General features: G+C 51.4%; 1 protein-coding gene across 2 annotated transcripts in view; it reads right to left on the bottom strand.

The window, feature by feature from the left end:
* KY (kyphoscoliosis peptidase) overlaps positions 1–12,055 on the bottom strand; it is a 41,695-nt gene that overhangs the window by 14,389 nt on the left and 15,251 nt on the right. For both annotated transcript variants that reach the window (XM_081192624.1, XM_081192623.1), the window contains exons 6-8: positions 4,162–4,244; positions 2,180–2,288; positions 724–841 (exon numbers count right to left, since the gene is read on the bottom strand). In XM_081192624.1, coding sequence (XP_081048750.1) covers positions 724–841; positions 2,180–2,288; positions 4,162–4,244 — 310 coding nt within the window. The remainder of the gene's footprint in view (positions 1–723; positions 842–2,179; positions 2,289–4,161; positions 4,245–12,055) is intronic.

Raw genomic sequence — 12,055 nt, forward strand, 5'->3', positions numbered from 1 at the left:
TGCACAGCCAAATCCCATCCCTCTAACTCAGGGTGGGGAACGTCAGGCTAAAGACCAAATGTGGCCCTCCAAGCCTCTCTAACTGGCCCTTGGGAATCTTCTCAGGCCATGCCCCTCACCAGCCTTGCTGTCCCCTTGAGAGGGAGGAAATGTCCTGTTGCATGAGTGCCACACACACAACTTAGATGAATCCTGCCCAGAGTCTTATTTGTTGCTCTGCCCTCTCACTCACCACTGACTTGTGGCCCCTGGGAAGTCCCCCAGAAAGGAATGTGGCCCCTGGACTGAAAAGGTTTTTGCACCAGGGTGCTCCTGTGCTAGATGTATGGGGCAGTTTGCAGAGGATGTGGCCAAGTTCAGTATGGGACACAACACTCACCATTTCTTGCGTGTGAGGAACTGCATGGGGGTAGTCTACATTCTTCAGTCCTAATGTTCTTTTAACCTTCAGATGCTCCAGAAAAAATCAGAGAGCCTCTTCTAACTAAATTATCCCCATGTACTCATCTGCCATTATGTTAATGCAATGCGAGCCTCAGCAGATGGTACAAAGTAAATTATGGAAGGGGGGGGGGGGGCGGAAAGCAAAATTGACCTTTCTAGGACTTGCTGCTGTTCAACAATATAGCTTCAAAACGGCGCTTCAAATCCTAGTTGGCGTAAAGAGAGAGAGAACTGGTGCATAGGTAACAGAGCAAGGGAACATTTCTGATCTTCATGTACCTGCACATTTGTTCAAAGAGCCCAGCGTATCCCTCGCAAATGCTCTTTCCGCTCTGGAGAACATCCTTGGGCTTGAAAGACTGCTGGTCTTTGTTAAAGAAGCCCACAATATCATATTCTGGGGAGCAAAGGTTGAAAGTTTAACCACAGGTGTAAAGTAAACAAATAGACAAAGTGAAACAAGGGTCATTCAGACCTGTGCTAAGTAACCAGGAAGTATTCACATACGTACAAACAGGTACAACAGATGTTTACTTAGGGTGGGATTCACCTAAGGAAGCCTGTCAGTGGAAGCCCTTGGTAATGTGCAACGGATACTGACACTCTGTTGTTAAAGAACAAGAACAAAACAACTTTCCCCATCCAAATTAGACTGCTGAAATGAAGAAACTTAACCAGGAGAAATGCATTACTGCATAAAGGGACTGTGAATTCAGTTAACTGCTGCTGCTGAAAACAAACTCCTAGCACTAAGTTCAGTGTACTCAGAGTCACCCTGTTCTTTAAATGTAACTGGGATGTCTTTTGTGTCTGGCTCTGGTTGGTAGATACTGAGATTCTAACAGGGGTGGGAATCAAAGGAGGCCTGATCAGCCTGAAGTCTGCTTTGCCCCAGGGATAGATGCACCACCAAATCAATATTCCTGCTAGGCTCTCACCAGCAGGACAGAAAGGGAAGAGAGGGCGGCTTTTTGCTTTTTTAGTACAGCAGTCCATGGGTTGATGTTCTTTCCCTCCATGTGTTGGTGGGGTGTTAGTTGGAGAATGGGAAGGTTTCAGATCCAGCAGCTTTAAATCCCACAGTGACCTACCACTGGTGCACCCCTTTCCAGTGCTTTCTCTCACTGGACCTCAGCTGGAAAGCCCCAGCGACAATTCTTCCTGCACTGCCTGGGAGGGGGTTTTCAAGGAAGGACCTCCCTCTCTGCCCAGAGACCATAGAATTGCATCCTAAGGGAGAAGAACTGTTCAACCCTTTCTCCTTTGGCCAGTTCCCATTCCAAATTGCTACTTTTCCCTCCTTGCAGGAGAAAAGCTGTAGGCACCAATACAAACCCAATTTAGTATGAATCAACTGTTGTTTGTTTCATAAATAGTACTAAGAGCCTTGTGTGGTGTCACAACACAATTTTCACAGCTGCGCCAGACTTGAATTGGGAAAGAATGGTCCAAGGGAAGACAATATTTTACATCTGTATTTTCTGGGAAGGGACAGTTCTCTGAAAGGTATATGAGTGAGAAGATTATTGACACAGAGCACTTTTTGCAGTGGTTGTAAAAACATTTCAAAGTTTCTTAAAATTCAGATTTTCAAGGCCTGGTGCATTTTCTTGACATTCTCCCTCCCTCTGTTACCAACACAATGTATAAACTGGGTTCTAGAACCACAGTGAAAGGCAAGCAACTGTTCAGCATTATACACAGGTTCCAGGAAATGATGGCATCCTCTGCTTACCTATATGATGGCATATCCATGTCCAAATGGCCCTAACCTTTTCCAGGTCAGTACGTGCTACGCGAAGCAAGGTTTTCACTAGCTCCTCCACAGTACTCTTGGCGGTCACCTGTATTATACGAAGAAAGTGGATAACTGGTGATTTCAAACCAGCTGTGAATGTTGGTTACCTTTTCTGCCAAAATTCAGATGATCTCTCTTAGGGTCCACTACTTGGCAGAACCATTAACTTCATCAACAAAATCTCTGCTATGTGTCACAGAAAGAACATTAGCTTACAGGTGTGGGGAACCTGTGGCCCTTTGGAGGTTGCAGAACTACAGCCTGCGCCATCTCTGGTCATATGGCATGTTCAACAAACAGAGTTGTAGTTCAGCAATGTCTGGGTGGCCAGAGGTTCCCTACACCTGGGTTACAGTTTGGCTCAGGATGGAGCCATTTTCTGTTTGTTTGTTTAGAAGCCCTATCTATTAGTCAGCAGGTTGGCATAAGGCACTCAGAACAGGGTTTTCCTCAACTTCATCATGCTGTTCTTGGCAGCTTGCTGTATTTTAAGAAGCAAGTCTTTTACAAGCTTCAAATATATTATTGGGTAGGGTTACTCTCTCCTATCCCGTGTATGCCCTTCAGATACATTTAGACACTATTCTATAACTAGATTCTATTTAAACTGTTTCCTTTTACATGGTATGATGGTTGTCAGCCAGACCTGCTCAACCCTTAGGCCAATATGAGATTCTGTTACTGTACAATTTCCTTTGCCAGCCAATGAAAGTGTGTTGTATCTGTTCTAAAAGATCTGGAAGCCACATAGTCAGCGGACACCTCATCCTGGGCTGATGCTGTCTTTGTGAAAAATATTTAGCAAGTTGTTTATGGAGTTGCCAGTGAAATTTTTGTCCAAAGTGAAATTGGAAGCAAATTTTGGAGCTTCTCCTGAAGTGAAACATCTGAGGGAAGCCAAACAACATTTTGATAAGACTTGTGGAGTTTCTCAGCAGCTTTTAAGGTTGCCCTCCGATTTTGCCTAAAGCAAAACATTTGGAAGTGCTTCCTCAGGGAAATATCACCTGAGGAATTACTAGGGAAAGGGATCATTACTCAGTAGTAGAGCTCTTACTTTGCAGGTCCAATGCCTCACATCTCTGGTTCAAAGGACCAGACTAGGGTCCTCCAGATGTTGTTGGACTGCACTTCCCATCACCCCTCATCATTGGCCACACTCTCTTGGGCCTGATGGTGTCCACAACTTCTGGAAAGCACTAGGCTGGGGAAGGGTGAGGCAGCAAGTAATTTGAAATGTCTCTTTCAAATGGAGAACTGCTTCCAGTCAGAACTGGCAATACTTGGTCTAAGGGAGCTTGGGATAAGGAGGGAAGAGTTCCAATCAGATGATTGCGGAAGGGTATTCTTAATGCAGAATCTGAAAGACACCTCAGAAACACACAAATGAAATTCAAAGGACTATTTGTGTTTTGCCCACTATTCAAGTGGAAGAGGTTGTCTGAAGGAGTTGATATGAGCAATAGACTCTGCAATCATCAGACTTCAACAAATTGTATTATAACTTCTCAAAAATGTGATGATGATTGCAGAGTATTCTGCATAGATAACTCAGTCCATAACCCAGTTCCAAGGATCATGAATTTATGTTAAAGGCCAGTTCCTGTAATCTTTTTTTCCAAAGTGGTTATTATTGTTATTTAAAATATTTAAATTAACACTCTGCTGACTGGTTTTTAATTCACCACACAATTGGCTTCTCAGCATATTTACCAGCAGGCATGTAGCTTTTTGCACACAGTGTTGTAAAAAATAATAATTGAACTGATATATCTGATCATTCAGACAACCAAATTCCACAAGCATTCCATTGTGTAATTACTAGAATATATGCAGTATATATCTGGTGCTGGAGTTTTAGAAATGATGGGAAGCAGAGTTTGAATTCATGATGTCATGACCTCCATTTATGTTTTTACCTTTGTTGCATATGCATCCAATTTCTCAAAGTCCTTTAGGTCAAAAGGTATGGATTTCAAGCATGACTTGTCCCATGGGTAAGCTAGGAGAAAAAACACATGTCATCGGTAATAATTATTCTGGAAAGGAAGAAACATTTCAGCTGGACAAACGCTCTAGCAAGCATAAACCAGATCTATACTAAAGTCATTTTCACATGCAAGGTTTACAATAGTTTAAGTTTCCCTCCATTTATTATGTAAAAAGAAATAAAAGTCCACCAGCAACTGAAAAGGCTAATAAATATATAGTGGCATAAGCTTTCTTTGCCCAGAGCCTGTTTCATCAGATGCATGGAGCACTGAGCAGGTAAGTTTATACACGAACTAGGAATGAGGAAACTCCAGCCTATGCGCCAGTTGTGCTGTAGTAGGGGGTCCAATTTGGCCTGTGAGGCCATGTCTCCCAAACCACGTCCACTTGTCAATCAGTTGATATCATGCTGGGCAGGAGGGCTGGGTTCGATCACACAATCCCAGGAGTCTTTGCGCCAACCATTGAGGCCTCTGGAGAGTTGGAGGTTTGGAGGGTTTTGCAGGTTTTTTCAATGGTGTTCCCAATATATACAGTTTCACGTAAACACACAGTGCCTCAGAGCATAGCCCCCGTGTAAATGGGCAGTTGCGTGTACTGCATTGGCTTTGCGCACCTTTTCCCAATTTATAAATGTTAACGCACAAAGGGGAGGCAAAAGGTTTCTTGATTAAGCGGGGACCAAAAGGCTAAGCAATGGAGGAGATTTGCATCAGCTGCAACACATGCAGAACACAGAAGATGAAATCAGATCTGATCAGCTTTGTAAAAACATTTTCCCTATGCAACTATGTGCATCCCTACCTACACAGGCTATTGCTTCATGTAAATAGCCTATGCCCGAAATCCTATGCACTATGTCCTGGGACTAAATCAATTTGAATAGGTATTCTGAGTAGACATGCATAGGATTGTGTTCATGATGGCTACTAGCTTAGGTCAGTTTAAAATGGGATTATGCAAATTGATACAGGCTAGGTCTGCCAATGGCTGTTGGGGATCATGGTTCTATGGAACTTCTAGGCAGCTGCTCCATTAGGCAAAATTGGGCACTGCTGCACCAACCTCAGCCAGCCCCACCTAACTGCCTTATTTACAGCCAGTCTAGGGGGTGGTACTGCCTGTCAGTTTCCTCTTCCTTCGTCTCGGTGTTGCTCTCCTGGAACTCAGCAAGGTGGAGGATGGAGACAAAACTAGAAAAAGCTGCCTCTGCCTCTCGTTGGTTCTGCCTCCACCTGTAATGGGCTCTTGACCTCCTTGCTTTCTGCCCCATCAGCCACCACTGCCTCTTGGTAAATATGCAGAATGCCACTGAATGACAGGCCACAGTAGGAGAGGCTGATTGCCTCAATTCCCTGCTTCTGGTTGGGGCATCTGGTTGGGCCCAAATGTTCTGACAGATCTGCAGAGGATCAGATTTGTATATTGCCATTATGTTGACTGTTCATAGATGCAGTGGCGTAGCGTGGGGGGTGCAGGGGGGCCCGGCTGCACCGGGCACAACATCTGGGGGTTAGGGCTAGGGGGCACAAATCCACGGGTTAGGGGGCGCAAATCCATGGGTTAGGGGGCGCAAATTACTTGCCTTGCCCCGGGTGCTGACAACCCACGCTACGCCACTGCATAGATGCACAGCCAACACAAGCCATCTATGCTGTGTTGTGTGAATCAGCTATACATCAGCTGATGCACTTAGGTGCTAAATAGTCTCTACTGCAAATTGGCAGCTTCACGGGCCCAGGAACAATGTCCAGGAGTAGTCTAACTGCATCACACCTGTCAGGGGTTTAGGAGCAGAGGCACGGGCAAGGGAGGAAACAGAGAGCGAAGGGGAGGAGGCAGAAGAAAAGATGAGTGATGACGACGACCCGAGATCTCCTAGTCTTTCCAGTGAATCAGAGGATTCACAGAAAGGAGCACCAGTGGCCAGGGCAAGGGGGGAGTCAAGGGGGGCACCCCAGGAAGATAGAGCCAGAAGGGACTCAGGGGGGAGCAGCTGGAAATCGGGACCAGCGTCACCGCCAGGAAGCAGGGAAGAGGAAGGGAGCCAGGGGGGAAGCGCTGGCAGCTCACCACAGGAGGGAGGGCATGAGTCAGGAGTGGCCACACCTCCATCGGGGAGCGAAGAAACGGTTAAGAGGAAGGTGGAAGGTTGGGCGCGCGCGCCAAGTTCAAATGCAGAGGAAGGCGGCGCAGTAAGCAGCCCCGAAAGGGAACCAGGTCCTAAAGCCCGGCGCAAGGAGGCAGGAGGGTCCGGGTCAGCGTCAGAAGAATCCCGGAAGGAAGAAGCCCCGGGGGGTAGAGGGACCCAGAGGAGGACAGTCAGGCGGAAAAGGTGGAGCAAGGCTAGGATATTAAGTTGGTGCACACGGGGCGGAGACTCAGACGGAGCTTCGCCGATCTAGCTACTAGACGTAGAGTTTGCGCGCAGCAGCGTGAGAATGGAAACTGTAATTCAATAAAGACTTTTACTTAATGATCGCTGGCTAGCGTGATCCTCTGTGAGCTAGGATCTTCAAGCAGCTCTGACAGTAAGCTCCGTCTCTCCATTGTGGGCATCTACAGCCTCGAGGAGGGGAGAGAAACAGGTGCCTACTAGCGAGCTCACGAACGGCAGACGACATGTCGGCTGAGCAGCAGATAGAGGACCTCAGAAAAGCAGTGGCACAACTGAACGCCGAGGTTCTCGCATCCAGGAAGAGAGAGGAGGAGGCAGCTGCCGCCTGCAGGGATCTCCAGGTCAGGTTAGACGTGCTGACAAAGCAGACACCCCGGCAGGAGGGAATTGGGTTGGCGAGACGGACAGGCGGGCTGGTCTCTTACTTCGATGGGAACCTGCAACAGTATCCCAACTTTAGAGCCGACGTACTGTGTGCACTGCAACTGCTGCATAAAGACTTTAGAGATGAACAAGAGAGAGTGGGGTTCATCATGTCCCATCTGCATGGGGATGCGAAAGCATGGCTACGCAATTTATGGAGAGATAAGGATCCGGCGCTCCAGAATGCGGATGCCTTTATTAAAGCGATGGATGGGTGCTTTTTATCAAGTATTGACGTGGATCTTGCACGGAAGGAGGTGCATGGGCTGAGACAAGGGAGGGCCAGCGTCAGGCAGTATCATGCCCGCTTTTTCGCCTTGGTCAGTGCCCTGGAATGGGACAGAGATTCGGCTCCTGTAAGAGACCTCTTTTGGGAGGGGCTGCACAACTCGATTAAAGATGAGATCGCGAGGGGGGAGAGACCCCGAACCACCCAGGAGGTCGTTCAGAGGGCACTGGCAGTGGGGGTGAAGCTGGAAGGACGTCCGTGGAGCAAGGACGAAGGGCGTGGAGGGCGCGAACCAGCCGGGGGCCCCTCCTTCCTTCCCAGGGAAGCAGCGTGGGCGCAATCCACGCCTCCGCCAGGAGGAGGAGCCGAACCTATGGAGGTTGGAGGTGCAAGGGCTCAGTCAGCAACCAGAGCCCTAGCACCGGCAGCAGTGAAAGCGAAGCCTCCTAGAGGGAACAGGAAGTGTTACGTCTGTGAGGAACCAGGGCATATGGCAAAAGAGTGTCCCCAGAGGCCCCACAAGCTCACTGCAGCCTCAGCAATGGTGACTGCAGCAACGCAGCAAGGAGGACCACAGCAGGGAAACGACGCAGTCTGGCTGGAGGAAGAGGCACTGGGGCCCAGCCAGACGTGTTAGTGACGCAGTCCCCAGAGATTTTACAGCCCGTGAACCCCCTCCCGCCCAAACCAGTAGTGAGGCTCACAGCATCTCTCCAGCTGCCCAATGGAATCACCATAGACGTGCCAATCACCATTGACTCAGGCAGCAATGCGGACTTTATAGGGCAGGACTTTGTCGACAGGCACGCTGTGCAGTTGCTGCCGGCCACACTGCCCCTGCAGGTTGTCACGGTGGATGGCAGGGAGCTGCTCGGGGGGCAAGTGGTGAAGCAGACGCCACCAATGGTGATGCGACTTGGGAATCACAGAGAAATCATCAGCTTCAACGTCACTCAACTATCTGACACGCCCGTTGTATTGGGCATGAGTTGGCTGGACAAGCACAGCCCAACGATGGCTTGGTACCAGAGGCAGCTGACCTTCGGCTCTTCCTTTTGTGCTGAACACTGCATCGTGCCCAGGCAGGAAGGAGAGGAAGAGGAGTCACAGCTGCTGCTAGGCACGCTGCAAGCGATTCCCCACAAGTACGCTGAATTTTTGGAAGTTTTCTGCGAGAAGGAGGCAGACAGGCTACCCCCTCACAGACCATATGACTGCAAAATTGACCTGCTGCCGGGGGCGGCGCTGCCTAAAGGGAGACTGTATTCCATGTCAGAAGACGAACTGCAAGAACTCAAGGAGTTCATTGATCATAATTTGCAGCGCGGCTTCATCCGGGAGTCCAAGGCAGTGGGGGGCAGTCCCGTATTCTTTGTTAAGAAGCGGGACACGCCCCAAAAGAGACTCGTAGTGGATTACAGGATTTTGAACAGTGTGACTAGGCCATCGGACTTCCCCATGCCCCGCATTGACGACCTCCTCGCAAAGGTACGGAAGGGCAGAGTGTTCACCAAGTTGGACCTGCGGGGGGCGTACAACCTCATTCGCATGCGGGAGGGTGATGAGTGGAAGACAGCCATGTTCACGCCACTGGGGACCTACGAATATAGAGTTATGCCTTTTGGATTGCAAAATGGCTCCCACGTTTTTCTAGCGTTTATGCATCACGTGTTGGCGGGACTTCTCTACAAGACGTGCGTCTGTTTCTTAGATGACATCCTGATCTTTTCGGAGTCGCAGCAGGAGCATGACAAACACGTCAAGGAAGTGCTGAGCAGGCTAAAGCAACATAGGCTCTACGCCAAGCTGGAGAAGTGCCAATTTGACGTGACGGAGGTGGATTTTCTGGGCTACAAGCTGTCTGACAAGGGGCTCGCCATGGACAGCGCCAAGGTGCGAGCGGTGTTGGATTGGAAGAGCCCGCGCAACCGGAAGGAGGTCCAACGGTTTGTCGGCTTTGCGAACTTCTATCGCAAGTTTATCAAGGGCTTCGCGATGCAGACGGCGGCCATCACTGACACGCTTAGCTCCAAGAAAAAGAAGTTCATTTGGACAGAGCAGGCGGAGCAGTCCTTTCAGGCACTCAAGCGTCTCTTCGCGTCGGAAGAGCAGCTGCTTCATGTCAACCCCAGCAAGCCATTGAGGGTGGAGACAGACGCTTCGGACAGAGCCGTGGGGGCGGTCCTGCTGCAGAAAGACCCGCAGGGGGTGTGGCGACCGGGAGCGTTTTACTCCAGGAAGCTCAGCAAGTCCGAGCAGAACTACACCATATGGGACAGGGAGTTGCTGGCCATTCACGCAGCGTTCAAGGCGTGGAGGCACTTTCTGATCGGCGCCAAGCACACGGTGCAGGTTTGCACGGACCACAAGAATCTAGAGCACTGGCGCACGGCACAGTTCCTGAACCAGAGGCAGATACGTTGGGCTGAGTTCTTTGCGAACTTCGACTTCCGAATAGAGTATGTCCCGGGGGACACCAACATCATGGCAGACGCTCTCTCCCGTAAGCCACAGTATCTGGAGGACGCAACACCAGCGGCTGCCATGCACATCTTCGCACCGACAGTGTGGGCGTGCGCCGCGGCGACCGTGGACCTAGAGGCGGTGCGACGAGCGTTGCAGGGGGACTCCTTCGCACAAGCAAAGATGGCAGAGGTGCAAAGGGGCAAGGCAGCGGCCGACGGTTTCCAGCTAAGAGATGGATTGCTCATCCGTAAAGGGGCCATCTACGTGCCGGGAGACGAACTTCGAGCCAAGGTGCTGCAGCAGCTGCACGACGCGCCCACGGCCGGGCACTTTGGCAAGGAGAAGACGGTGGAATTAGTAGCCAGGGATTTCTGGTGGCCTGGAATGAGAGGGGAGGTCGCAGACTACGTGGCGAGGTGTGACACATGCCAGAGGGCCAAACCAGTGCACAAACCGCCGGCCGGACTGTTGGAACCCCTGCAAACTCCGGTCGAACCTTGGGAAAGGGTGGCCCTGGACTTTGTCACGGATCTGCCCAGCTCAAGGGGCAAGACGGCAGTGCTGGTGGTGGTGGACCTGTTTTCCAAGATGGCCCATTTCATTCCGTGTGCTAAGGTGGCCACGGCGGAGCAAACCGCCAAACTGTTCATAGACCACGTGTTCAAGGTTCACGGTCTGCCACGGTCTATTCTGTCCGACCGGGGGCGGCAGTTCATCTCGAATTTCTGGCAGAAGCTGATGGGCTTCCTGAACGTCAAGATCAACCTGGCGTCGGCGAGACACCCGCAGACCAACGGGCAAGCGGAGCGGGTCAATGCCATCATGCAGCAGTACCTGAGATGTTATGCAAATCAACAGCCTGCGACGTGGGTGGATTACCTGCCGCTTGCCGAGTTCGCCTACAACAACACGAAGCACGTGTCCACGGGGGTCACGCCGTTCTTCGCCAACAACGGAAGGCACCCCAGAACCTTCCCGGGACTGGAAAGAATGGGGGAGGGGGAGCCGCAGACAGCAGATGCGTTCGCGTCGGAGCTGCAGGAAGTCCACGATCAGCTGAGGCGCCACCTGGAGCTGGCCAAGCACGCATACAAGGTACAAGCAGACAAGCACAGAAGGGTTGGAGAAGAGCTCCACGTGGGAGACTGGGTTTGGTTAGCAGCCAACGCAGTGCCGGCCAGGTCGTTGGCCAAGAAGAAACTAGGGCATAAGCAACTGGGGCCCTACCAAGTCGAAGAGCAAGTCAACCCGGTAGCTTTCAGACTGGCACTTCCGGAGGGTTCCAGAATGCATCCGGTATTCCACAGATCGGTGCTCACTCCCTACAAGGCACCGCACAGGTTCCAGGAACCCGGAACGGCGCCGAGTCCGGCCAGAGACAGAACAGGGCACGCGGGAGTGGCACAGAAGGAGCGCATCAACGAAGTCACGGAGATTTTGGACTCCAGATGGGGGGAAGAGGGGGTAGAATACTTTCTCGCCAAGGAGGGCACCCCGGCCAGTGCGAACAGCTGGGTGCCGGGCTACGCCTTAGACGAACCTCTGCTCAAAGACGAGTTTCATGCCCTCTTCCCACATAGACCTATGCCAGCAGACTTTTTCGACGACTGGCTTTTCACGCCCACGCTTTCGGCCAGCACGTTCCGGGGGTTCGACTCGGACGAGGAACCGACACGAGACGTCCGTTCCCCGGAGGGGTCACCCTCGGGATCCGCCTCAGAACCCTCGTATTGGTGGGACGATAGGCCAGAGGAGCAGTTCCGCAGAAAGTGGCTGGAATGCTCAGGACGAGCAACGCCGCCAGGAGGAAGTGAGGGAGAGACGGACATGGACATTTTCGGGGACGACCCTGGTTTCGAGCACGGCGGCACAGAGATGGAAGCGGAGGTGACCGTCGTCGACGAGAGCAGGGAGGAAGAACCGGAAGACTTCAGATGGAGGCCCGCCACGGGAAGCGACCGATATCCGACGTTCGTCCCTTTGCAACAGCAGCCCCCAGCTCCAGCACCGGAAGGAGGGGAGGGGGGAATGGGGGGCTTCGAGGGGGGGATGGATGTCAGGGGTTTAGGAGCAGAGGCACGGGCAAGGGAGGAAACAGAGAGCGAAGGGGAGGAGGCAGAAGAAAAGATGAGTGATGACGACGACCCGAGATCTCCTAGTCTTTCCAGTGAATCAGAGGATTCACAGAAAGGAGCACCAGTGGCCAGGGCAAGGGGGGAGTCAAGGGGGGCACCCCAGGAAGATAGAGCCAGAAGGGACTCAGGGGGGAGCAGCTGGAAATCGGGACCAGCGTCACCGCCAGGAA

The sequence above is a fragment of the Podarcis bocagei genome (genome assembly GCF_964188305.1).
Source record: "Podarcis bocagei genome assembly, chromosome: 4".
Classification (NCBI taxonomy): Eukaryota; Metazoa; Chordata; class Lepidosauria; order Squamata; family Lacertidae; genus Podarcis; species Podarcis bocagei.